The 26,220-nt window shown below is 32.1% G+C and overlaps 2 protein-coding genes across 2 annotated transcripts; one reads left to right on the top strand and one right to left on the bottom strand.

Moving 5' to 3' along the window:
- The first annotated feature begins 1,155 nt into the window (after positions 1 to 1,155).
- Positions 1,156 to 3,142, top strand: LOC131612037 (WRKY DNA-binding transcription factor 70-like). Its single transcript, XM_058883853.1, has 3 exons — positions 1,156 to 1,569; positions 2,186 to 2,290; positions 2,432 to 3,142. The coding sequence occupies exons 1-3, from the start codon at positions 1,250 to 1,252 to the stop codon at positions 2,907 to 2,909; spliced, it is 903 nt and encodes a 300-aa protein (XP_058739836.1). The 5' UTR covers positions 1,156 to 1,249; the 3' UTR covers positions 2,910 to 3,142.
- A 7,043-nt stretch (positions 3,143 to 10,185) lies between these two features.
- Positions 10,186 to 12,098, bottom strand: LOC131612036 (WRKY DNA-binding transcription factor 70-like). Its single transcript, XM_058883851.1, has 3 exons — positions 11,690 to 12,098; positions 10,987 to 11,091; positions 10,186 to 10,789 (listed from the first exon to the last, which is right to left on the bottom strand). Exons 1-3 carry the CDS (start codon positions 12,007 to 12,009, stop codon positions 10,312 to 10,314), a joined length of 903 nt encoding a protein of 300 aa, XP_058739834.1. The 5' UTR covers positions 12,010 to 12,098; the 3' UTR covers positions 10,186 to 10,311.
- Positions 12,099 to 26,220: the final 14,122 nt, after the last annotated feature.

Raw genomic sequence — 26,220 nt, 5'->3', positions numbered from 1 at the left:
GATTTTAAAAATATTTCTAAAATGTATTTGAGCGTTTTTCACATACAAATATTCAAAGATAAAATATAATGTGGATACTTCTTCTAGCTAAAATTCAAACTTTGATTTATCTTAAAAAAAATCATGTTATATTTTCAAAGGACCCACAGGAGATGATGCAAGAGTTTTCAAATGACAGGCGACGCAATATGTTGCCCCAATCAACTTCCTAATCACCTATTTATTGGAACAGACACCCATTATCTAATCGCGTCGACCGTTGTACATATCACTCACCTACTTTTAAAAAATGTGGGGAGTGTGTCCTTGCCTATTAATGGTACGAAAAATGCAGTCAAAGAAGATAGTCATGTCCTCTTGAATAATATATGAAGTAACTTTTCATTTTCCAAACTCCAAAAAGAGAAGAGTGCGTCTACTTTCTTCGATTCTAATTCCGTTAAGTCTATCCCTCCATATTATTAATTCAATTTCTTAAACATAACAAACATAACACTTTAATTAATAATATTCGATGCTAGAAAAATGTCACTAAATCATATATTTAATATACTTTTTCTTAAAAAATAGTTTATACTTATAATTCTCAAATAGATGCTTTCCATTTTGATCCTTATCCAACGTTACACAGCACATCCAACTTTCTTTAATCTTCTCTTTTCTTGTCTGTACCTCAATGTTTCTTCTATAATAGTACATAAAATCCGATTCCAGGGATACAATCGACATTTAACCCGACACCAGGTAAGCCATTGGCGACTATCACTCGCACGATAACCAATCAACAAACACCACCTGTTAATGACGTCAATCACTATTCACTCAATGACGTCATCACAATACCATCAGATTCATTACCCACGCGCCTTCCTTTCTTCTATGTTCAACAAAGTATCCAAAGCTGTACACGTTACGCGCTACACATCCTCCACCGCTGTGCGAAATACGCTCTCACGATGCGCGTGAAAGTTTAAGTAACATGTTAAAAGAAGTATGAATTTTCATACCAAGTTTCCACTAATCTTCGAAGCATGTGCAAAATATAACAACAACTTTTTTATTTTCACAATAAAATAACAACAACTTGTTTTCTCATTTTGTTTTTTTCTCAATAAAAAACCCTATTACACCCTGTATATTATATATAAGAGTTCAGTGTTTGTGTATGTGTATTTTTTAGACAGAGAAAAAGAGTGTAACAACAAAACCAAACCAAACAAAAATCTTGCTTAGATTCCAATCTTCAAAAATGGAAAATGAAAACCTAGGTCACGGTCGTGGGAAGGTTATTGATGAGCTATTAAGAGGACGTGAGCTTGCAAATCAACTTAGAAATATCCTCAATGAAAGTGGTGGTGATATTGATGATAACAATGGATCAACAACACCATTTGCTGAACATCTTTTGAAGGAAGTGCTTACCACCTTTACCAATTCTCTCTTGTTCTTGAACAATACTCAAACTTCTGAGGGGTCTGATTTGCAACTCACTAAATCTGAAGATTCTTTGGAGAGTAATTGTAAGAGTAGTTCCGTTGTTAAGGAACGAAGAGGCTGTTACAAAAGAAGGTAATTTATTATCTTTTTATTACTTGTTACTAATTTTGCTTACACATATCACTGCTCTTTGATATACCTAGATATAACTTGTCCGCAAATCCTATTTCAACCGGCAAAATTCGAATCCTAGTACTCTCGGTTATATGTGTGAGTCTTTAGTGATTATTAAAATCTATATATAACTTAGATCTAGTTAAAGTTAAAGGGTTGATCTTGGAGGATATGGTTTTTCATACCCAGTTAGGTTTAGTATATTTTCGTGTTTTTTTATTTATTTATTGTTTATTTTTCTTCTCTTATTTCTTGAGTGATTTATATAATTTCACTTTTATTTGAACTTTAGATGAGGTAATGTATGCTTTGTTATTTAAATTGATTACTAATAATTAAAAGTTAAGTAATACTTTTGTTATTATTTGTCCCTTACATATGAGTAATATTGGACCCTATCAATTATTGTTCCTCATTATTATCATCATCATATCAGCCACACATCATGAAGAGACTATGTTGTAATTTGGCATATCTCTTTGTCTCAGTATAATTATTGTAGATTCTGCATTGAAATTGGTTTTAAGTTTTGGGAACCAATTAGAAAATTTATGTATGCAATTTTTATTTGCAGAAAAGTTTCACAAACATGGGAGAAGGAATCTGAATATTTAGTGGAAGATGGTCATCAATGGAGAAAGTATGGTCAAAAAACTATCCTCAACACCAAATTCCCAAGGTATGTTCCTTTACTATAGTAAATAACGGTATCTATATAGCACCTTCCGTTGACCGTTACTGTCTTGTCGCGGTCATTTTTGAACCGTTTTTTAAAACCTTTAGGAGTCTAAATGGATTTACATATGCATATGCTGTGCAGGAACTACTACAGGTGCACTCACAAAACTGAACAAGGATGCAAAGCAACAAAACAAGTGCAAAAAGTTCAAGAGGATCCACCTCTTTACAAAACAACCTACTATGGTCATCACACTTGTAGAATCTTACAAAGTCCTGAGATCATTATGGATTCATCACTTTCTCCTTCTAATCACTCTTCCATGTTCCTTAGTTTTGACAACTCTTTCCCAACACCAGCCAAACAAGACTGCCCTTTTCTCTCATCACCTTCTTATCCATCAACATCATCATCAATATCATCATTGAAAATGGAATGCAAGGAAGAGATTGTTCATCCTCCTCATTCATCTTCTGCTAATGATTATTACCTCTCTGGGCTCACTTTTGATGATTCAGAAAAAGGTGTCACACTATCATCTACCCTTGATTCACATCAACTAGGTGTCAATATTCCTGATATCATGTATGATGATGTCCTTAATTGGCCTCTTTCTTGAAATTTGATGATTCACTATGTTTTGGTGAATGAATTGTCCTTTGTCTTAGTGTGTTTTTCCATTATGGATTTTAGTTTAGTATGTTTGCTAGCTAGTAGGAGACATTAGGTTCATATGGTTGCTAACTAGCTAGCTTGGCTTCATTTTGTGTAAAATATGTTTTGTATTTATCTATTTCCAATGAAAAAGTGACATAATTTTAATTATCAACAAAAGTAAATATGTCATACGTAGTGATGTAAAAATATGACTCTTTTTGTTCCGTTAAAACAATTCATTTGTTTGCTATGCAGAGAAACAGAGTCTTCAAGAATGCGGATTTGAATCTGCAACATTTTTATCTATCCAATTTTTTGAGTTGAATAAATAAGAATTTACCATTTCTTAACCTTTATTAAAATTCTAATGATATCAAACTATTTGAAAAAAAATAATATGGCTTTTCAACGTGCATTTACGAGTGATAAAATCCAAACGTGGAGAGTGATTATGTAGTATAGTACAAGTACTCTATAGGAGATGAGGTTATAAGGGTGGATTCAATGTTTCATTGCATGAAATATCAGGAGTGTCTGTATTATTAATGTGATGTGGGGTTGTTGTTTTTTCTGTTTTGTTGTTTTGGGGTGAGTGGGATATAGTACAATGAGAAAAAGGTGATGGAGATGGTTCGCTGATATGTGAATGTGTGTGAGATATATCTTATTTACAGCATGCAAAATAGAATGGCCACAAACTCCTGATCCACATGAATAATGATTACTTGCCTTTATATGAAAAAAAAAAGGAATTCGGATGCTTTATATTTCTTCAAAGTTTTTAAGAAATAATTTGTAGTTGCCTTTTTTGATATGAACTTATTTGGGGCACACAAGATAAAATTATTAGTGGTCCTTGATTAATGGGAAATAATAATCTTACACGAAAAATTACAATTTACACCATATTTTCATATTCCATCTGATTCTATTTATAAGAAAAAAATCATTTTTTAGATACATTGAATAAATAGTATATTTGGATAAATATATTGTTCAGATACATTATTTATTTAATATATTTAAATAGTTAATCTTTTCTAATAAATAAGATTGGAAGTAGTACTATTTTATTATATTTAATCAGTATTTTTTATTTTTTCTAATATAAAGAAGTACATATCATTGCTGTATTTCATAAGGTGTAGCTATATGTTAGATTTTGGGCGTAAAAATAACAGTCCTCTTGATTAATATATATTAAATTAATTTTTATTGGAGTAGTAATGTGTATAAACAATTATTTTTTTAAATTTGATAAAATGGATACAAAGCCTAGAAGCATGATATGCCTAGAAGCATGAAATAGGTGTCTCACCTAGACACCTAGTCTCTCTAAACAACTTGAATATCTTACTTTTGATTTTTCAGTTATATTATTTAGGGCTAATAATTACAAATTAAGAGGAATACATTTATGTAAGATTTGTCTAACTTATTTTCGGAAAAATTATAAATCTAATTACAATACAGTATTATTTTTCACTGACATCTCTCAAATTTTTGTGATGGGTCAATGGACATCAACTTGTTAACAAAAAAAATGGATAAAATTGAATATTAATGTGAGAAAGTGAAATTTGGTCATCATATACGTCACGATTGAGTGAAATCAACTTCGATATGTTTGACTCATTCATAAAAAAATATGATTTACAATTATTTGGATGACACTTGTGTTGTCCACATAAAATGATGGAGGTTCTATTTAAGGAAACTCAAGTTCAACCAACAAACCACGAACCTAAATTATTTCTGAACAAACAACACACATGGCACGATCTTCTGGTTATGTAGAAAATTTAGTGACTCTTGTTTGTTTCTCACTTTTCCACGAGACCAATGAAGAATCAATAAACATTCATCAACTAGAGCGCCCAATCATCATCAGTATAAGCAGTCAATTTAGGAGCAGCCAATTTAGGAACTATACTGAATGGAAATAATATACCACCGTGAGATGTTCCGTTCAAATTCGTTATTTGAAGGAAACCTCTCACCACGATCTATTATTTTCTATCAATATATGTTACAATAACACAACCACACAAAAGTTTTGTTCACATAGTTCGGTCAATGATGTTTACCTCTACTACTAAAGAGTACATTACAAAAAGTTTGTTTCCAGCGACGTGAAAATCATGTCACAACTTGTAAAATCACGTCACAACACTATATTAGCGACATGTTTATTCACGCGGCTGGGGGCGTGTGGCAACTAAGTTGTGACGTGATTTTCACTTCACAACTTTGTTACGTGAAAATCACATCGCAATAGTTTGCACAGTAGTTTCGGTTGGCGCAGAGAGGGCAGAGCAGGTTCAATATGTATCAGTGAGTTTCGATGTGATATTCATGTTGCAAATTTGTGAAGTGAATATCACGTCACAAACAATTTTTTTATAAATAAAAATATGAAAATAATTAATTGTTTTCATTTTATTTTTAAATAATAAATATATTATACTAAATTAATAAAAAAACTATAAATAATAATAGTTTTAAATAATAAATTTATAATATACTAAAAACTTTTAATTAATATCTTACACAAATTAAAATTTAAAAGTAAAATAAAATAAATCATACGGGTCGGGAAACTCGTTATGGTCAAGATCATCGTCATTCTCCGCATCCATCAGTTCTCGACCATCAACTCCTTCATTTCCACCACACGCTTGATTACCGCCCATTTGAATTTACATAGATAGCCGTATTTGATTCTCCATATCAGATTTCCTCTTCATCATTGCCTCCATTTTCCATTGTTGCTCCTCCATTTAGGTTTTTAACACCGCCTCACGTTGCGCTGACTCCCTTCTTGCCTCAGTTAGCGCCAGTTGTCTTACTATTTCTAGCATTTCAGGTGTCAACTGTGGTGGACATGACGTTCCTTCCTGAAATTCTGGCATTTACAAACAGATGTCAAGAAAGTTATCCTAACAACACACACTGACAATACAAATATCAAAACTGAAATAAACTTGTAGAATGATAAATAACATAAGAAATTATAGACTCTTGCAGTATGGGTTTGAATTATGAAATAAATTCAATCTTCTCCTTTCTAAATCAGCTGCAAGATCTTCACACAAAATAGGAACAAATCAAATCAAATCTTAGTTTTCTAAAAAAAGTCTCGAAGATTCCTTTTCTAAAACTAAAACAAATATGCATTTGTCCTAAAAATTCCTTGATTGCCTGCGCCTATAATGAATATCTGAATAATCCAAAATCTCATATTTTTCAATCAAATCTTTCAAGGATTGAAAATCAGTCTGAACTGTCAGAATGTTCTTGTGTAGAATGTCACAACATCTGGCAGAACATCTGTCAAAACACATAACATGTGGACCTGTTATGACAGTTTGTAAAGATGTTTCAACATCTTGCTCAACATCAGTTAAGAACCATGTTTTAGAAAAATTATGCCAATCACAAAATCATGGAACTAACAATCTCCCTCCTTTGGCAAATTTTGGATAAAACAACCAAAACATAGTTAAGTTCTAACCAAATCTACATAATAGCATGTAAATCTACATCGAACTGCAAATATATATCAGAGATGCACAACAGCTACACAAATATTTATTCAAAGCTCTTTAGAAGTTCAGATGTTCAGACATGTGGTCTGCTATTACATCACAACAACTTTTTAGAGCTTGTACAAACAAACATGTTCATTACTTCCCTTGTTATACGTAATCAGTACTCCCGCTCAAAGGCAGAACCAAATATGAACTAGTACATAAGTTCACACATCAAAGGCATATGCAGCAGAATAATAAAAAGCCTCACATTAGGCAAGAAAACCAAGCTCATAGATTCCTTCACTTTTTTTTGAATCTCCATCCATTTTTCTAACTTCTTCGTGTACCCTTTTTTTCTCCACCGTACCACATCCATAACAACCACTCACGTGTTGAAGTAACAAAACTTTCTTCTTTCAAACATCATTGCAAAAGCCAGTTCCAACCAAAATCTTGCCATGAAATATTTCATGAAATTCAAATGACAATGCTCCGGTGCTCTAGTCGTTTTCAAACTCAAATCATTATTCCACAGTTTTGCAACATCTTCGACAACAACAAGATCTGAATCAAATTAAATCGCTCTCTAAACACAACTCTTTAACACATCTGTGAGATAATTCCCCATCTAATTCAACTCATGAAACTTGTACGAACCAATGAAACTTGTTGATTATGATAAACTATTTTAAAATTAAAAATTTAGTAAGATGAATCATTTATAATAAATCATTTTGCAGTGAATTGTTTCATCTTCAAACAAATGAAACTTGTTAGTTATGAACAACACATTTGTTGGATATTTAAAGCCGATAAACAACGCACATTATGCAACAAAGAGAAAATAATAATATAATAATTTTAATTTATTTTTTAGTTAAAAAATAAAAAAAATTATGTAGTTATAAACAACACATGAAGGTAAAATTGAACATGTATCATGGTGGAAAAATATTATCTTTTCATTTCGAATTTTTTACTGTCCTGCCATGTTTTTAGGAACAAAATTCCATATTACCACTCTTTCCATCAATATTCCCAAAATACCGAAGTTTTAAAAATGTTCTGTTTTTGATATAGAACCTCCGTCAACTGGATGGGCGGAAGTGTGTTAATTTTTCTTCATCCGCCAAATGAATGGACAGACATGTTAAAGATTAAAAGGCTTCTCCTAATGCTATGGCGGAAGCCTCTAAATTTTTTTTTTTTAAAAAAACCAATATTTTAATTCATATTAATTTAATGTTATTGTAAATATTAAATATAAATCATAATAAATTTAAAATATTTTGAAATGATTTATAATAATAATGTTTTATATAATTAACATATATTTAATTGATAAATACAATAAGATTATAATAAGATTACAATAAGCGATATTTAATGGCGATCTTGACCCGGCCGGTGTAACCGATGGCTAGTTCCACAGTAAGGAGGTTGTCCGATTCTTGTATACGTTCTACAAGGCACTTCATTATTTGATGGCTGAGTAGAAAGCACTATATCATATCCACGATCATACAATTCTTCGACCATTTCTTCACTAATAAAGTCAATCGCCATCGCACTGCCATAACTTAACCTAGTTTCCTCGCTATTCAAATTTTGTTGGGTGATTGTAGGCATTGAGATTTGCATGGGGACATAATGCTCTTGAGATGAACTCGGAGTAAATTGCTGATTAGGAGAAATATATTTGTTGTTGGGGTGTTTGGTAGTTGTTGTATTGTGGTTGGATGTATGATGTAGATGGGTTATGTTGAGTAGTGGTGGGTTGTGTTTGGGTTTGTTGGGGTATTTGGTAGTAGTGGTGTTGGTAGGTTGGGGGTAGTGGTAGGTTGTGGGAATGGTGTTTGTGGTTGGGTGTACGATGTATATGAGTTTTGTTGATGATAATGTTGGCTTGGGGTATAAGGTGGTTGAGTTGGAATGAAAGCTGGTTGTTGGGTGATAAGTTGGAGAGAAAATGTGTGTTGTGCCGTCTTCTTGGTCACAACCGAATTCGTCGTCCTAATGTTGGAACTATTAATAACTAGTATTTTATTTTGTTGTTAAGCTTCTCAAATGTTTGAACCATTACTAATTTAGTTTTTTCCATGATTTAATGTTGTCTTATGACCATAAAGATCTTTTGCAGTTAATATAAATAACAACATTCCATATAGGACAAAACGAAGAACAACAAGGTGAAAAGATAACACATACAACATATATCTAAATAGATAAAAACAACTCAACAACAACATTTAACCTCAACAACAGTAGTTGGTCCAAACAAATATAATTACCAATTAAACACATCAACGTATCTAAGAGATTACAACCGTCAAGACAATATCAGCTGGTCCAAGCATCATCATGAGGACATCAACATCGTTTCTAACCAGTTTCCAGGAACGAGTTACTCCATTTGAGTTAGACACCGTAACTTGCCCATCAATTCTCCGTATCTTTTCACCATCAAAAATGTTTTCGTCTAACCAGCGGATAAGGTGCCTCTGAAAATGCTTGAAGGTCTGCGTGTACCAGAGTTTGATCTTCGTCGGAGGTTTTATTGGCAAAAATATAACATGAGCATCTCTTTTGATCATTGGAAATATTCTTGCAGAAAAATTTAAGAGTGAAATGAAGAGATAAGTGGTAGGTGTTATGAGTACGAAATGAGGAAGCAATGCTATTTATAAGAAAAACATTGAAATTATTTAATACTCAACAAAAATATAAAAACAATAAAATAATCAAAAATTCCTCCAAATACAATGACAGATATGAAATTAAATAATAAAATAATTAAAAGTTCCGCCAAATACAGTGGCGGATCTGAAATTAAATAATAAAATAATCAAAAACTCTGCCAAATGCAGTGGCGGATCTGAAATTAAATAATAAAATTATCAAAAGCTCCGCCAATTATAATAGTAGATCTGTATTTAAATAATAAAATATTAAATAATCTAAATATTTATAAACATATAATCAAATTTAAATTAATTATTATTAATTATGATAGTTTTTTAAAATATAAATAGTAATTATATACTATTTATTTTAATATATATTAATGTTTTAATATTAATATTATTATTTATTTTTAATATATATTATTATTAAAAATAAAATTAAAAAAAATCAAAATTATTCTTTTCATTTCCCCCTTAAACTCCATCTGAAAAAGGTAACTATAAATTATTTCTCAAAACTTTGAAGAAATATAAACATTATAAATTCCTTCTTTTTTATATAAAGACAAGTAATCATTATAAATGTGGATCAGGAGTTTGGGGCCATTGTATTTTGCACGCTGTAAATAGGATATATTTCACACAGATTCACATATCAACGAACCATCTCCATCACTTTTTTTCTCATTGTACTATATCCACCTCACCCCAAAACAAAGAAACAGAAAAACAACAACCCCACATCACATTAATAATAGAGACATTTCAGGCAATGAAACATTGAATCCACCCTTATAACCTCTTCTTCTATATACCAGTACTATACTACATAATCACTTTGAGTTTTTTTTTGCTTTAAAAAAAAAAAAATCACTAAAAATTCTCGCACAATTATGAATATATTAGGGTTCAAATCCTTACGATTACCTTGAATCTATTAATATTGATTTCTGTCTTGAATTAGAATTCGCAAATAAGAAGCCATATATTTTTACCTTGAATCTATTAATATATGACACACTTTGTTGATAATTAAAATTATGTCACATTTTCATTGGAAATTGATAAATACAAAACATATTTGACATAAAATAAAGCCAAGGTAGCTTTCAACCATATTAATCTAATCTCTCCTACTAGCTAGCATTTAAGAAAGAGGCCAATTAAGGACATCATCATACAAGATATCAGGAATATTGACACCAAGTTGATGAGAATCAAGTGTTGATGATAGTGTGACATGGTTTTCTGAATCATCAAAAGTGAGTCCAGAGAGGTAATAATCATTAGCAGAAGATGAATGAGGAGGATGAACAATCTCTTCCTTGCATTCCATTTTCAATGGTGATATTGATGATGATGTTGATGGATAAGAAGGTGATGAGAGAAAAGGGCAGTCTTGTTTGGCTGGTGTTGGGAAAGAGTTGTCAAAACTAAGGAACATGGAAGAGCCATGAGAAGGAGAAAATGATGAATCCGCTATGATCTCAGGACTTTGTAAGATTCTACAAGCGTGATGACCATAGTAAGTTGTTTTGTAAAGAGGTGGATCCTCTTGAACTTTTTGCACTTGTTTTGTTGCTTTGCAACCTTGTTCAGTTTTGTGGGTGCACCTGTAGTAGTTCCTGCACAGCATATACATATGTAGATCCATTTAGACTCATAAGTCATTTAGGTTAAAAAGAAGTTCAAAAATAACCGCGACAAAACAATATCGGATATCGTTATTTACCCTGCAGCGACCGCATTCAGCGTTGCAATGCTTTGACCTGATATTTAAAACCTATTAAAGCATAGGAGAGATAGGTATAAAGGAACATACCTTGGGAATTTGGTCTTGAGGATAGTTTTTTGTCCATACTTTCTCCATTGATGACCATCTTCCACTAGATATTCAGATTCCTTTTCCCATGTTTGTGAAACTTTTCTGTAAACAAAAATTGCATATATAAATTTTTAATTGATTCCCAAAACTTAAAACCAATATGCAGAATATACAATAATTATACTGAAACAAAAGGATATGCCAAATTACAACATAGTCTCTTCATGATGTGTGGCTGATATGACGATGATAATAATAAGGAACAATAATTGATAGGGTCCAATATTACTCATATGTAAGGGACAAATAATAACAAAAGTATTAATTAAATTTTAATTATTAGTAATCAAGTTAAATAACAAAGCATACATTACCTCATCTAATGTTCAAATGTAAGTGAAATTAATTATATAAATCACTCAAGAAATAAGAGAAGAAAATTAAATAAAAAATCAGCCAAATAGACTAAACCTAATTGGGTATGAACAAATCAATCCTTTAAATAGATCTAAGAGTTATATATAGATAGTTTTTTATCTATTCACTTATATTTGCAAATATCAGGATTCAAACTCCAATAATAGAGTTCAATCTAACAATATCGGATTTTTGCTGTTTGAGATAAGATTTGCAGACAAGTTATATATAGGTTTATCAAAGAAAAATTAGTAACTAGTATTATAAAAAACTACTAAATTACCTTCTTTTGTAACAGCCTCTTCGTTCCTTAACAACGGAACTACTCTTACAATTACTCTCCAAAGAATCTTCAGATTTGGTGAGTTGCACATCAGAGACTTCTGAAGTTTGAGTATCATTCAAGAACAAGAGAGAATTGGTAAAGGTGACAAGCACTTCCTTCAAAAGATGCTCAGCAAATGGTGTTGTTGATCCATTACTATCATCAATATCACCACAATTTTCATTGAGGATATTTCTAAGTTGATTTGCAATTTGACGTCCTCTTAATAACTCATCAATCACCGTCCCACGACCGTGACCTAGGTTTTCATTTTCCATTTTTGAAGACTGGAATCTAAGCAAGATTTTGGTTTGGTTTTGTAGTCACACTTTTCTTTTTGTCTCTATCAAAATACTGAACTCTTTTTTATATTTTTGTGAAGAAAAAAACAAAATGAGAAAACAAGTGGTTGTTATATTTTATTGTAAAATAAAAATAAAAAAGTTGTTGTTATATTTTGCACATGCTTCGAAGATTAGAGGAACCTTGGTATGAAAATTCATTACCCTTACTCACACGCGCTTCTGGAAAGCATATAGTACACAGCGATGGAGGATGTGTATTGTGTAACGTGTATTGCTTTGGATCCTTCTGTGGGATATGGAAGAGAGGATGGCGCGTGGGTAGTGAATCTTAGGAGTTGTGATGACGTCATCATATGAATAGTGATTTACGTCATTAAACAGGTGGTGTTCTTTGATTGGTTTTCGAGTGAGTGATAGTCGTCAATGGCTTGCTTACCTGGTGTTGAATTGATAGGTCTATTGTATCCTTGAAATCGGATTTTTGCATTATAGAAGAAACACTAAGGTAGAGACAAACAAGGAAAGGAAATAGTAGAGTAATTTGGCTTTTGGAATGACTAAAGCAATTTTAAAGGTACATGATTGATTCTGGATGACATTTTTTAGCAACGAATATTAAAGACCGGTAAGGTAGTCAAAATAGAATTACGAACCACCACCCTAGCTCTATAAGACATATGTCTACCTTGTCACTTAGAAAGTTTTTTTTTAACTTTTTAAAATATGATTTTAGGATTCCTTTTATTTTTATCCTTATTTTTTATTATGAGCATTCTTATTTTTATAGGGATATTTTTATGAACCAGAGATATTTGTGGGAGACACACCACTTGTTTACTTAAAATTATGCGTGTGAGTTTTCTTATTTATAAATGTTTAAGTCATCAAATTCCTATCTAATGTGAAAATATTATCCACACTACTCACACTTACTATATAGTCAACAAAAAAGGGGGAGAATGTAGAATTATGTGCTTACAGGTATAATTAAGAAGTGATCTAAGTTAATAAAGTCATGTTTAGACCTATCATGGTTTTCATCATGACAACTGAAGACAACTGATGGAGTTAAATTGATGACAACTTGACAATAAAGCATAAAGATAAGAAATTATTTCAAGTGGTCAAAGATGCACAAGATAGTTTGTTCAAGCTCTTCCTCTAAATAAAGTTGGTGAGCTAGAGTTTAATGATTCTATGATATTTTATGATGATGGCGTCTGACTTGAAGATATCACTCGAGCAAAATACTCATATGATTGGTGTATACAGAAAAGTCTAGAAGTTTCAGAGTGTGAAAGAGAGGAATTGTGAAAGGTCGCACTATAAGAAAAATGGTCCCCAACGACATGATTTAGTGACATTATTAACATGTGGCAAAAAATTATTCAGTGGAAATCCAGAATGCAACGAAATTATTCAACAAGATAAACTCTCACAAATATTACATGCAACGACAATCAACAAAAACACATCAAACAACACAATACAATTTTATTGTGGAAAACCTCCGTTAACTAGGAGTAAAAAACTACGAGACCCGTAGGCCACTTAAAATATCCACTATAATAAAAAATGGATACAAACAAGGTTTTCTCTAACACTAGTTAGAGGTATACATCAACATCATCAAGATTTGCAATCAATCTTGGAATACAACAAGAATCAAGAGAGACAAAACAACCTAAAAACACAAAGAAATTCTGACCTCAAAGATGGACTCGATAGACCAACATAGAAAGCTCTGAATCCAATCACCACCGTTCAAAATGTGATGTTATAAGTCATGAACGTTGTGCCAAAATTTCAAGACGATCCGACTGTTGGATTTTGCGCAAGCTTCGATTTTTTGGAACCAATTTGTGCAAAAAAAAGGGTTGCGAGATTTCACTCTTCTTTCTAATTTAATTTTCTTATTGTCTCTCTCACACAATGAATGAATGACCTAATTCTCTTTGTTGGGTAACAACAAAGGCTTACACACTCATGGGTCACTAACTCACCTCCAATTGGGGCATTCCAAATAGGAGGGAAAGCCCAACAAATTCCCTTGAGCGACTAGTCAGAAGGTAATACCAATCCGGCTTCCATACGACAAAACTCTAACTTTCCCCTACGAAACACCTTTGTCAACATATCTGAACCATTGTCATCGGTGTGAATCTTCTCAAGCTCCATCAACTTGGAATCTAATGCATCACGAATCTAATGACAACGAACATCAATATGCTTCGACCTCAAGTGAAAGGAGGAATTCTTCGATAAGTGAATGGAACTTTGATTATCACAAAACAAGACATATTTTTCTTGTTTCACACCGAGTTCCATTGTAAATTTCCTCAACCATAACAACTCTTTTGACGCTTCCATGACGGCTATAAACTCGACTTCAGTAGTAGAGAATGCAACACACTTTTTCAATTTTGATTGCCAAGCCATGGCTCCCTAGACAAAATACTTATGGTTAATATATTTAATATGTTTAATAGATGTTTAGTTATATAAACAAAAATAAAATGTGTATGGCTATTACTGTAACCCACTTGATATATGTGTAGAAGGTTGCGACATGATTTTCACGTCACAAATTTGTGACATTGATTTCACATCGCAAATAAGTTGTCACACCCTCTCCTCCGTGTGTTCAGTCACGACACAAAATACCTGTTGTAACGTGATTTTCCATGTTGTGACGTGAAAATCACGCCGCTAATGAGCTTCTTTTTTGTAGTGTCGCTCGGTCGTATCTGAGTGATCAATGTTTTGTAAAAACACAAGAGCGTTTTAGCAAAATACTATGGCTAAATCACATAATCACTAAATTATTTTGATGCCTCTATTTCTAAAAAAATCACCAAAAAATGTTTTGGCCTAGCCAGATGATTTAGAAACTCTCAAAATGATTAGGACATGTATTTTGAATTGTTTAATCCATTGAAGCATATACCTAATCAATTAGATAAATAAAAAATGAGTCCATAATCAATTCTGATTGAGTCATAATGAAGGGTAATAACTCTCTATCAAATTTTTCTAAAATGGGCATTAATAATCGATTATTTAGGTCATTTAATTGATTGGACCGTTAGTTTTGTCCATGGATTGTTTCCTTTTTTTTATCCAACCTTGGGCCTAAAAATAAAGGGTTCGCCATTCTCTTTCACACATCTAAAAACGTGAGTTATCTCACCTTCCTCCTATCTACCTAAAATATTTTCTCTTTATCTCACATCAATTTAGCCATAGCACTTTGAGAAAGGTTCTTGTGTTTAAGTGAGCAAGTTTGTTCTGGAAATGGTAATCTTGTAATTTCAAGAGTACTTTTTTCTCTTGAGTGAATATCTTTTTGTAAAGAATTGTTTTTTTAGGTTCGAAACTAAACCTGTTAAAAGCTTTGATTTGGGGATTTAGTATTAAGTCTCTCTTTGGTTCGTGAGCTTAACCACTTAAGGAAAAACTATCTTTTTGGATTCTTGAAGATAACCGGTGAAAAATATTCTAATCGGTTCTTGAACTTAGCCTAGTTTAAAAGCTCTATTAGTTTGAGATCAACTTGGTGTAAAATTTTGGTTTGATTCGTGGTCAGCCCGTGTAAAACCTTGGTGCAGTTTGGAGGATCACCAGTTCAAAACTCCATCTTGGTTCGAGATAAGTCGCTATAAAAATCAGATTAAGCTTGGAGATTAATCGCTTAAAGCTTCATTCGTGTATAGAAGGAAGACTAACTGCTTCAGTTCTCTTGTGTGTGGAGTCACATGTCTAACTAGTGGCTTTAAAGCCTAACTCCTCTTCAAAGACTAATAGCTCAGGACGAAGATGACATCCAACACTTTTCTAATAAGATATCCTTCCTAAATACACATCCACCGTTTAATGGTGATAGGTTTGAACTATGGAAAGCTAGATTTAAAATCTCCATTCAAAGTTTTGAATTTGAATGATGAAAAACGATAATCAACAGTTTGTTGATCCCTACTCACCACATAGATGGAGAATTAGTAGATAAACCCGATTTCCTCTAGACCATAGAGGAAAAGAGAATGTTTGAAATTGATTTCGAAAGTAAATTTTTTCTAGTTATATCTTTAGATGATAGTCAATTCATTTATGTTCATAATTGAAAATCTGCCAAAGAAATGTGAGACACTCTTGAGATGATATATGGAGTTTCTCCAAATATCAAACAAGAGAGAATGAACACACGAGGTGAAGAAGGTGAATATTTTATTCATAAGTGCCTCTCTAAATTTAGAAATGTTAGAAATAAGGTTAGAACCTTTGTCATTAACAAATATCTATGAACTAAGAATTGGAATCAGAAATGTGATCAAATCCTTAAATCAAGAGATGGGAGTGTTTATGACTTTGAGAATAATCGAAAAAGGAAGAAATTGTAGAAAAGTTGAACAAATTAGTTCAATCACTTAAAGATGAAGGCATAAGCTCAAAACTTTAAGAAGTCTCAGCAACTTAATCAAACTCCTACAAAGCAACTCCTGTGATTTCCTTCGAAAGAACCGTTTCAATAATTAAACGATTTTTGAGGGATTCAACATCAAATAAATAAACTACATCTGTAGAACGATATGAAGAAGTATCACCCAGCAAAATTTCTAAAGAAAAAAGAAAATAAAACTTCCACAAATATAAGTGTAATTTTTTCAAATAAGTTTTATGTCCTTATAAGTCTATTTTTTTAATCTTTTTTTATAAAATACTATGTTTGACTATTTTAAGAGTGATAATTAAATTTTAAGAAAAAATATTTTAAGAATCATTATTAGAAAATTTTTAAAGAAATTTAAAAAAAAAAAGTGAGATATTTATAAAAATGAAAATTTTATTAGAGAAAAATTTTATGTTGCAATAATGAAACTATTTTAGACTCTCCTCAACAAACTTTTCCTCAATAAAAATTTAAAGACAGGGAATTCAAAAAGTATAAAAAAGCATTTGAGATTTCTCTAACCTATATAAAGTCCAAACAAACAAATTAAAGGTTGGTAATTGTTAGTATGAATCCGACAAAAAGCATGTGTGAACTAATGAGAAATTGTATTGTGAAATTCAATTTTGTCGTTTCCATTTCGGTCAAGCCAACAACATGTAATTTTTATTACATTATTATTTTAGAAAAGCTCACACGTCTACAAATTTAGTACCACTCTAGACTCTAATTATTCAAAAGTCAAAGAAGATCCATGCATTCATGAAAACGAAAACCTCGGATGAAATATTTTAACTCAACTAGATTCTATAGGACACAGTGGTGACTTGCTAGTGAAAGTGATCATTTGACTGGTCTTTGAGTTTTGTGAGTATCTAATGAAAGCCAAAATAAGATATTATAAAATGTAATTAATAGTATCATATTTAATTAAAAAATAATTAATATTCAATTGTTTTTGTGTAAACGTAAGACGTGGGGTGAGTCACTAGATGATTTACCATCACGGTATTGGTTATGAAGTGGTGGTGTAGTATTTTGATCTTCTAGTACCACTACAAAAAAGTGCTCCCCAGCGACACATATTAGCGACGTGGCTGTCACGTGGGTATTTATTGCCTCTAGCGACGTGACTACCACGTCGCCACATGTTTTTAATTTTAAAATAACTTTATAAATATAAAATAAGGATGAGTCAGACGTTGGGTTACATGAATAAAGTTGCGACGTGGGTCAAACGTCGCTACATTAAATGTATAAATTATAAATTTAAAAAGCAATAACGTTCACATGGGGGGAGATTGGGGGGAGATTCAAATTTTAAAAAATTAAGTAGTGACGTTGTAAACACGTCGCAACATTTAAAATGTTATATTGAATTGACTAGGTGACAGGATTTATGGCAGAGACATTAATTAAATGTTACCGTTTGCTTGTTGCGACGTGTTTACCACGTGGCAACTAGCGAAATTAATTACATTGGGTATAAATCAATGCAATTCACTTCACTCCACCACACCTTCGTTGCAGAACAAGAACAACAATAACTTCATCCCCAAAACCAGAATAAGAACAACAACTTCAATCTCCCAAAATCCAACTCCAATTGCATCAATCCAAATATTTTTTTGATATCAAAGGTAATGAAGAGGTTGAACAAGTATTATGTTATAATTTTATTCTTTATTCTGTTATTAATTTTTGATTTTTTTTGGTATAGTTTTAGTAGATTGAAGAAGGAGGAGAGTAGATTGAAGAAGGAGGAGTAGATTGAAGAAGAGGTAAGTAATTAAAATATATTTTTAGTGTAATTTATAATGATTTTTGGGTTAGATATATGGTATATATTTTTGGGATACATTTATTAAAATAGATTTATAATGTGTTTGTATAAATTGTAAAACTATTAGAAATAAATTGATATATTAAAATTGTTATGATGTGTTTTAAAAAAATTGATATATTAAAATTGTTTTTAGTATAATTTTTATTAATATTTTTATTAAAACTATACAAACATTATTATATATTATATATTAAAACTATTAATATTATACAAACATTAAAATTATTAAAGTTGTTTTTAGTATATTGATATATTAAAACTATTATTAAAATTATTATATATATATTATAATATTTTACAGTATATAAAATAGATTATTATAAATATTAATATAAATTTAAAAAGAATATAATAGTTATATATATTATAAAGTTTTCATTTTTAAGAATATAATATAAATATATACTATAAAGTTCTCACTTTAAAAAATATATTTTTATAACTTAAATAAATTTTATATATGTAAAACTAATATAATAGTTATATATTATAAAGTTTTCATTTTTAATTTTTATTATATATATTATTTATTATAATGAGAAATATTATACTAAAAAAAATTTTAATAAAAAACAAAATATGTATATGTATATCATATTTTTAGTAGATTTATTAATTAAGATATGAATGTGTTTGTATATAGATTTATAATGTGTTTGTATAAATTGTAAAACTATTAGAAATAAATTGATATATTAAAATTGTTATAATGTGTTTTAAAAAAATTGATATATTAAAATTGTTTTTAGTATAATTTTTATTAATATTTTTATTAAAACTATACAAACATTATTATATATTATATATTAAAACTATTAATATTATACAAACATTAAAATTATTAAAGTTGTTTTTAGTATATTGATATATTAAAACTATTATTAAAATTATTATATATATTATAATATTTTACAGTATATAAAATAGATTATTATAAATATTAATATAAATTTAAAAAGAATATAATAGTTATATATATTATAAAGTTTTCATTTTTAAGAATATAATATAAATATATACTATAAAGTTCTCACTTTAAAAAATATATTTTTATAACTTAAATAAATTTTATATATGTAAAACTAATATAATAGTTATATATTATAAAGTTTTCATTTTTAATTTTTATTATATATATTATTTATTATAATGAGAAATATTATACTAAAAAAATTTTTAATAAAAAACAAAATATGTATATGTATATCATATATTTAATAAAAACATTTTTTATTTTTATTTTTTATTTTATTCATATATAATAGATTTAAAACTGAATTTGTATATATGTTATAAAAACATAATATGCATGTGTTTGTATATTTTCAAATATAATAGTAATATTTCTTATTTCTTATTTTTTATTTTTATTACTATATATGTAACAAAAACACAACAGTAGTATTTTTATTAAATAATATTTCTAATATATGTAGTTTAAAATGTGTAGTTAAAAAAAATTATTTTATGGTTAAATATGTTCAATATAACGCGTGTAGTTAAAAATATTAGTAGTATTGTTACTAAATAATAGTTTTAAGAATAGTAAATATTAACTAGTATACGTCTAAGAAGAATATTAAGTTGATTAGTATTCTAACTCCAAATGACAATGATTGTATAAATGTGCAGTATGGAATATTATCGGTATTATCGTAGTTGGATGTACGATAGAACATTTCCAGGAAGAATGGGACTTAAACCCAATTTTATAGTAGGAGTTGAAGGGTTTATAAGTTGGGCGTTTGCTCAGGAATTATGTCGAAGCGAAGGAGGAGTTAGGTGTCCCTGTCTTAAATGTGAATGTAGACTAATAATTAGTGACCCACAGGAAATAACAGCTCATTTGCATAGAAGGGGTTTCATTGCAAATGATTGGGTTTGGACGTTTAACGGTGAAGAACTGCCTAGTAACGTACAAGAGACTAGCAACTCTCATGCTTCAAGTAGTCGGCCGCCTGTGGAATATGAGGAAAACTTTAATCTGATTGGTGACATGGTTGAGGATGCTTTTGGTGTGAACGTGACCTATGATGAGCCTGAAGATTTTGGTGGGGAAGAGTTGCCGAATGAGGAAGCGCAGAAATTTTATCAGTTGTTGAATGAGATGAATACGCCGTTGTTTGATGGATCGTCTGAGTCAAAGTTATCAATTTGTGTGAGATTGTTGGCCGCCAAGGCAAATTGGAATGTTCCTGATCAGTGTTTGGAATTCTTCGTAAAGATGATGTTGGACTCAACTGCAATGAAAGACAACTTGCCTACAACATTTTATGAAGCAAAGAAGTTGGTGTCGAAGTTGGGCTTAAGAGTAAGAAAGATTGATTGTTGCATTAATGGCTGTATGTTGTTCTACGACAATGAGTTTGGTACTCAAGATGGGTTGTTGGAGGAATGTAAGTTTTGTAAGAGTCCAAGATATAAAGTTCCCAGTAGAGCCGTTAACACTAATCAAGACCGTGTAGCAGTAAAGTCCATGTTTTATCTTCCAATAATACCAAGGTTAAAAAGAATGTTTGCTTCAATGCACAGTGCAAGTCAAATGACATGGCATCACACAAATAACACAAGTCCAGGCACTATGAGGCATCCATCTGATGGCGAGGCATGGAAGCATTTTGATCGAATGCATCCTGATTTTGCCGCAGAACCTAGAAATGTCAGGCTTGGATTATGCTCGGATGGATTTACTCCCTATGTCCAAGGGTCGGGAACCGCATATTCTTGTTGGCCAGTTATTGTAACCCCTTACAACCTCCCTCCTGAGATGTGCATGACAAAACCATACATGTTTTTGACGTGCATCATTCCAGGACCTTCGAGTCCAAAAGCAGGAATTGATGTGTATTTACAACCTTTAATTGATGATTTGAAGAGATTGTGGATTGGAGAATGGACTTATGATATATCACGTAAAGAAAACTTTATAATGCGAGCTTCATTGATGTGGACCATCAACGACTTTCCAGCATATGGCATGTTGTCTGGTTGGGGTACGCATGGCAAAATGGGTTGTCCGCATTGCATGGGAAACAACAAAGGGTTCACGTTGGATAAAGGTGGGAAAAGCTCGTGGTTTGACTGTCACCGAAGATTCCTACCACGAAATCACTCCTATAGAAGAAACATGACAAACTTTAAAAAAGATGTACGAGTGAAAGATTCGCCTCCGCCTCGATTGTCACCATGGGCTATATGGGAACAAGTTAGTGAGCTACCAAAATTTACAGATACTGGCAAAGAATGCCGAATTGAAGGATACGGAGTCACGCACAATTGGACAAAAAGAAGTATATTTTGGGACCTCCCGTATTGGAAGGATAACTTGTTGCGCCATAATCTAGATGTTATGCATATTGAGAAGAATTTTTTTGATAATGTATTTAACACAGTGATGGATGTGAAAGGCAAAACAAAAGATAATGAAAAGGCCAGACAAGACATGGAAAAATGGTGTAACAGAAGAGAGTTGGAGTTGAAGCCTCTACCGAATGGAAAGTTATTAAAACCCAAGGCTTGTTTCACTTTGACTTCCCAAGAAGCTAAAGCTGTTTGTCGATGGCTAAAAGATTTGAGAATGCCCGATGGGTATTCATCAAATTTATCAAGGTGTGCTGACCCTAACACTGGGAAGTTGCATGGAATGAAAAGTCACGATTGTCACATTTTCATGGAACAATTGTTACCAATTGCATTTGGCTCGCTACCCAAACATGTTCTTGATCCACTGACTGAAATTAGTCAGTTTTTTAGAGATATTTGTGCGTCAGCTTTAAAAGTGGAAGACATCATGAAGTTGGACCAAAACATTGCAATCATTCTTTGTAAGTTGGAACAAGTATTTCCGTCTGGTTTCTTCAACTCAATGGAACATTTACCTGTGCATCTTGCATATGAAGCCTTTCTTGGTGGACCAGTTCAATATAGGTGGATGTATCCGTTTGAAAGGTTCATGGGTGATTCAAAGCGATCAGTGAAGAATAAAGCAAGAGTTGAAGGTTCTATATGTGCACATTACCTGCATCGAGAAACATCACATTTTTGCAGTCATTATTTCAATCACTTGATGTTAACTCCTAGAACCATACGGAATCCGGTAAATGTCAACCAGAGGAGTCAATTCACCTTATCAGTATTCGGTCTTCCAGGTCGACCTTCTGGAAAGAAGAGTGTGCATTGGTTGACCCAGAAAGAAATGCAATCCGGACATGTCCATGTCTTGATCAACTGCGTCGAAGTTAAACAATACCTTGAGTAAGTTTACCCAATAGTTTTTTTACCTTTGTTGACAATGTCTGTATACCAAACTTATTTAACTTATGGTGTATATTTTGTAGGGAATTTAACAATGCCTATTTTCATAGTACCGGTGTACAATCAACATCCGGCGTCATTCATAAAAGATACGCTCTTTGGAGTGTGAGATGATATATCTATAAAGATTGGGATCATATCTAAAAGATGAATCTCATATTTAAAGAGTGGTTAGAATAGTATCTACTTCATAAGGTACATAAGGTAGTTACATCACTATAAAAATCAGATTTTATTTTGGTTGGAAAATGGATTTTTTCTAAGTTATGCGAGGTAACAAAGAGTGTCATGAAAACTTACCACTTTAAACCTCAGTTTTTGTTCCACCGAGAGAGAAGTTGTAATGATCATTATTTCGATCCTCATTAACTAATACATAAATGGTATGGAGAGAGCTCATTGGGCAAAGAAAAATCTTGTTATCTGAATGTATTGGTTACAAGAGGACCAAGTGTCTTATATATAGACAGTTGTGCCAAAAAGCTGAATACACACTATAGTAACCCAAATTCATATAAGGAAGATATTATTATGAATCTAATAGCCCCTCATAAGCTTGAGGGTTAACAGAGGGAACACCAAGTTTAGACAAATTAACATTGAAAGGTTGAAGGTCTAAGGGGTTGGTAAAGATGTCAGCAACCAGGTGAGAGGAAGCAATTGGAAGAAGATGGAATAGGCCAAGCTGTAGTTTCTCGTGAACAAGATGGAAATCTAAGTCAATGTGTTTAGTGCGTTCATGAAACGAAGAATTTGTGGCGATGTGGCGTGAGGAAGCGTTGTCACAGTAGATAAGGGATGGTTCAATGAAGGGAACCTGTAATTCCTTTAAGTTGTTGGTTAACCATTAAAGCTCGCAAACAATGGATGCCATGGCATGATATTCGACTTCGGTGGAGGTTCGTGAAATAGTTGGTTGCTTCTTTGATTTCCACGAGATCAAAGAGTCTCCCGAGTATATATATAGTAGTCAGTGATGGACCTGCGAGTATCAGAACAGTTTTCCCAGTCGAAGTTGGAAAAAGCTTTGAGCTGCAATGGTGAAGTAGAAGGAAAAAATGGTCCTTGAGCTGGTGACTTTTTGAGGTAACGGAGAACACGAAAGGAAGCTTGATGGTGTAGGTTGGTTGGGTGAATCATGTATTGACCGAGTTGTTGAACGAAATATGACAGGTTTGTGCGAGTGTTGAGTAAGTAGATTAATTGTCCAATGAGGCGACGATATGGAGTAGGATCCTCTAGAGGTGTGCCTGCGTTGGTAGTGAGTATTTTGTTGCGAGCCATTGGAGTTGTAGAAGGCTTACAGCCCAAAAAACAGCATTAAAGAGGTTTTCGAGAGCGTATTTACGCCGACAAAGGTTGATATGTGAACTAGTTCTTGCCACCTCCAAGCCAAGAAAATAATTTAAAGGTCCAATATCCTTGATGTGAAAGTGCTGCTGCAAGATGGCTTTAACTGGATTAATGACGGTTAAGTTGTTACCTGCAAGGACAATATCATTGACATAAATTAGTATAATAATCAGATTACCATGCTCTTGGCTAATAAACAATGAGTGGTCAATAGGACATTGTTTGAAACCATTAGCAAGGAGAAATTAGAAATTTTATCAAACCATTGTCGACTCGATTGCTTTAATCCATAAATGGATTTCAATAGTTTGCACACTTGATTGGGATAAAAAGGTGTAATGCCCTTGGGTAAAGCCATATACATTTCTTCATCCAAATTATCCTTTAAAAACTCATTGTGAACATCGAGTTGAAACAAGTGCAAATTTAATGAAGAAGCTAAGGTTAGAATGAGTCTTATAGTTGTCAGTTTAGCGGTCGGATAGAATGTGTGAAAAAAAATCAGTACTTGTAACTTGCGTAAATCCTTGAGTAACTAACCTAGCTTTATTTCGTTCAATGGAGCCGTCAGCATGAAACTTAGTTTTATAAATCCATTTGCAGCCTATAGCCTTTTTACCTGAAGGTATAGGTGTGTAAATCCATGTTTTATTGGCTATAAGCGCCTAGATTCTTGTGTCCATTGCTTTTACCCAATGAGCATTAGTGCTGGCTTGTTTAACGGTAATAGGATCATATGCAGTAGTAATAACAGAGATAAAAGAATAATATGCAGGAGAAATATTATGATAAGAAACATATTTGGAAATGTCATGAGGAATAGGAGAATGTACAACATTACAAACAAAATCTTTTAAATATGCAGGTGCAGTCCTATTTCTAGTAGATTTGCGAATGATTGACTCATTGTTATTTCTATGTCACGGGAAGAAGAAGAGTCAGGGGACAGATCATGGGAAGGTAAAAGTGAGGCATGAGAGGGTTTGTTTGTGGGGCTAGATATGAGGGTTGAAGGTGGTGATGGGGGGGGAGTTCGAAGTTAAAGGTTTAGATGTGGGATCAAAAGTGGTAGGAGGGGTTGAGGGATGGATGGGAATGTCAAATATAAAGGGTATAATTGAGTGAGTATGGTCATTGTTTTGTGTATGAGTTGATGGAAAATTGGTATATGGAAAAGAGTTTTCATAGAAAACAAAATCTCTAGAAATAAGAGTGGCCCTAGTGTTAATATAAAATAGCAAATAGCCTTTAATCCCATTAGGATATCCTAGAAAAACACATTTAGTGGCCCTAGGATCAAGTTTATCTGTATGCCTAGTAATGGTGTTGGCATAGGTCAAACATCCAAAAAAATTGAGTTGTGTAAAGGTATGAGGTTCCTTGAATGTGAGCTCATAGGGCGTGCTGTTGTTTATGGTGGGACTGCATAGTCTACTAATGAGGTATGTAGCATGGCATAATGAAAAAGACCAAAAGCATTCAGGTAAGTTGGCATGAAATATAAGATATTTAGTGACATTAAGAAGGTTCCTATGTTTTCTTTCAGGAGTGCAATTTTGTTGGGGGGTTTCTACGCAACATCTTTGATGAAGGATACCCAAGGAGGCATTAAAAGAGGGCACGAGGAATTCACTACCATTATCAGTCCTAATAGTTTTAATTTTGGCAGAAAATTGGTTTGGACAATAAGCAACAAAATTATGAATGCGAGGCCTAGTTTTAGATTTTTTGTTCATTAAGAAAGTCCAAGTGTATCTAGTAAATTCATCCATAATAGTGAGAAAATATTGATAACCATCTAAAGAATGCACATCAATGGGACCCTAAATATCTATATTGTAGCAATGAAAAGTTGAGACCAAAGCCATTGATTGATTTGACTCATTATTTTAGTGAAAGTCGCCACCGCGCTTTATTATTTCCAAAGGAAATGGGAAAAGAGCAAAATAAAAGCCAAAAAGAGATTTTTAAAACAAAGCAGAGATCTTAGGTACGAGGGTTGATTATGCAAGGGGAAGGTGTTAGCACCCCTCACATCTGTGGTACTCCACATGAACCTTTTTGTAATCTGTGTAAAAAGAGTTGTGTGCAAAAGAAAGTCTGTTTGATTTTAAAATGATGCTCGGCAAGATGTTATATCTTGTGCCTACATACCTCCTCAGTGCAATGGAGAAGTTAAAGCAAATGTAGTTCCTCTCAAAAGGAAACAAAAGGTTGTTTTAAA

Source organism: Vicia villosa, linkage group LG6, assembly GCF_029867415.1.
Source record: "Vicia villosa cultivar HV-30 ecotype Madison, WI linkage group LG6, Vvil1.0, whole genome shotgun sequence".
Classification (NCBI taxonomy): domain Eukaryota; kingdom Viridiplantae; phylum Streptophyta; class Magnoliopsida; order Fabales; family Fabaceae; genus Vicia; species Vicia villosa.
The sequence above is the reverse complement of the archived record's forward strand: the minus strand, read 5'-3'. Positions and strand labels throughout refer to the sequence as shown.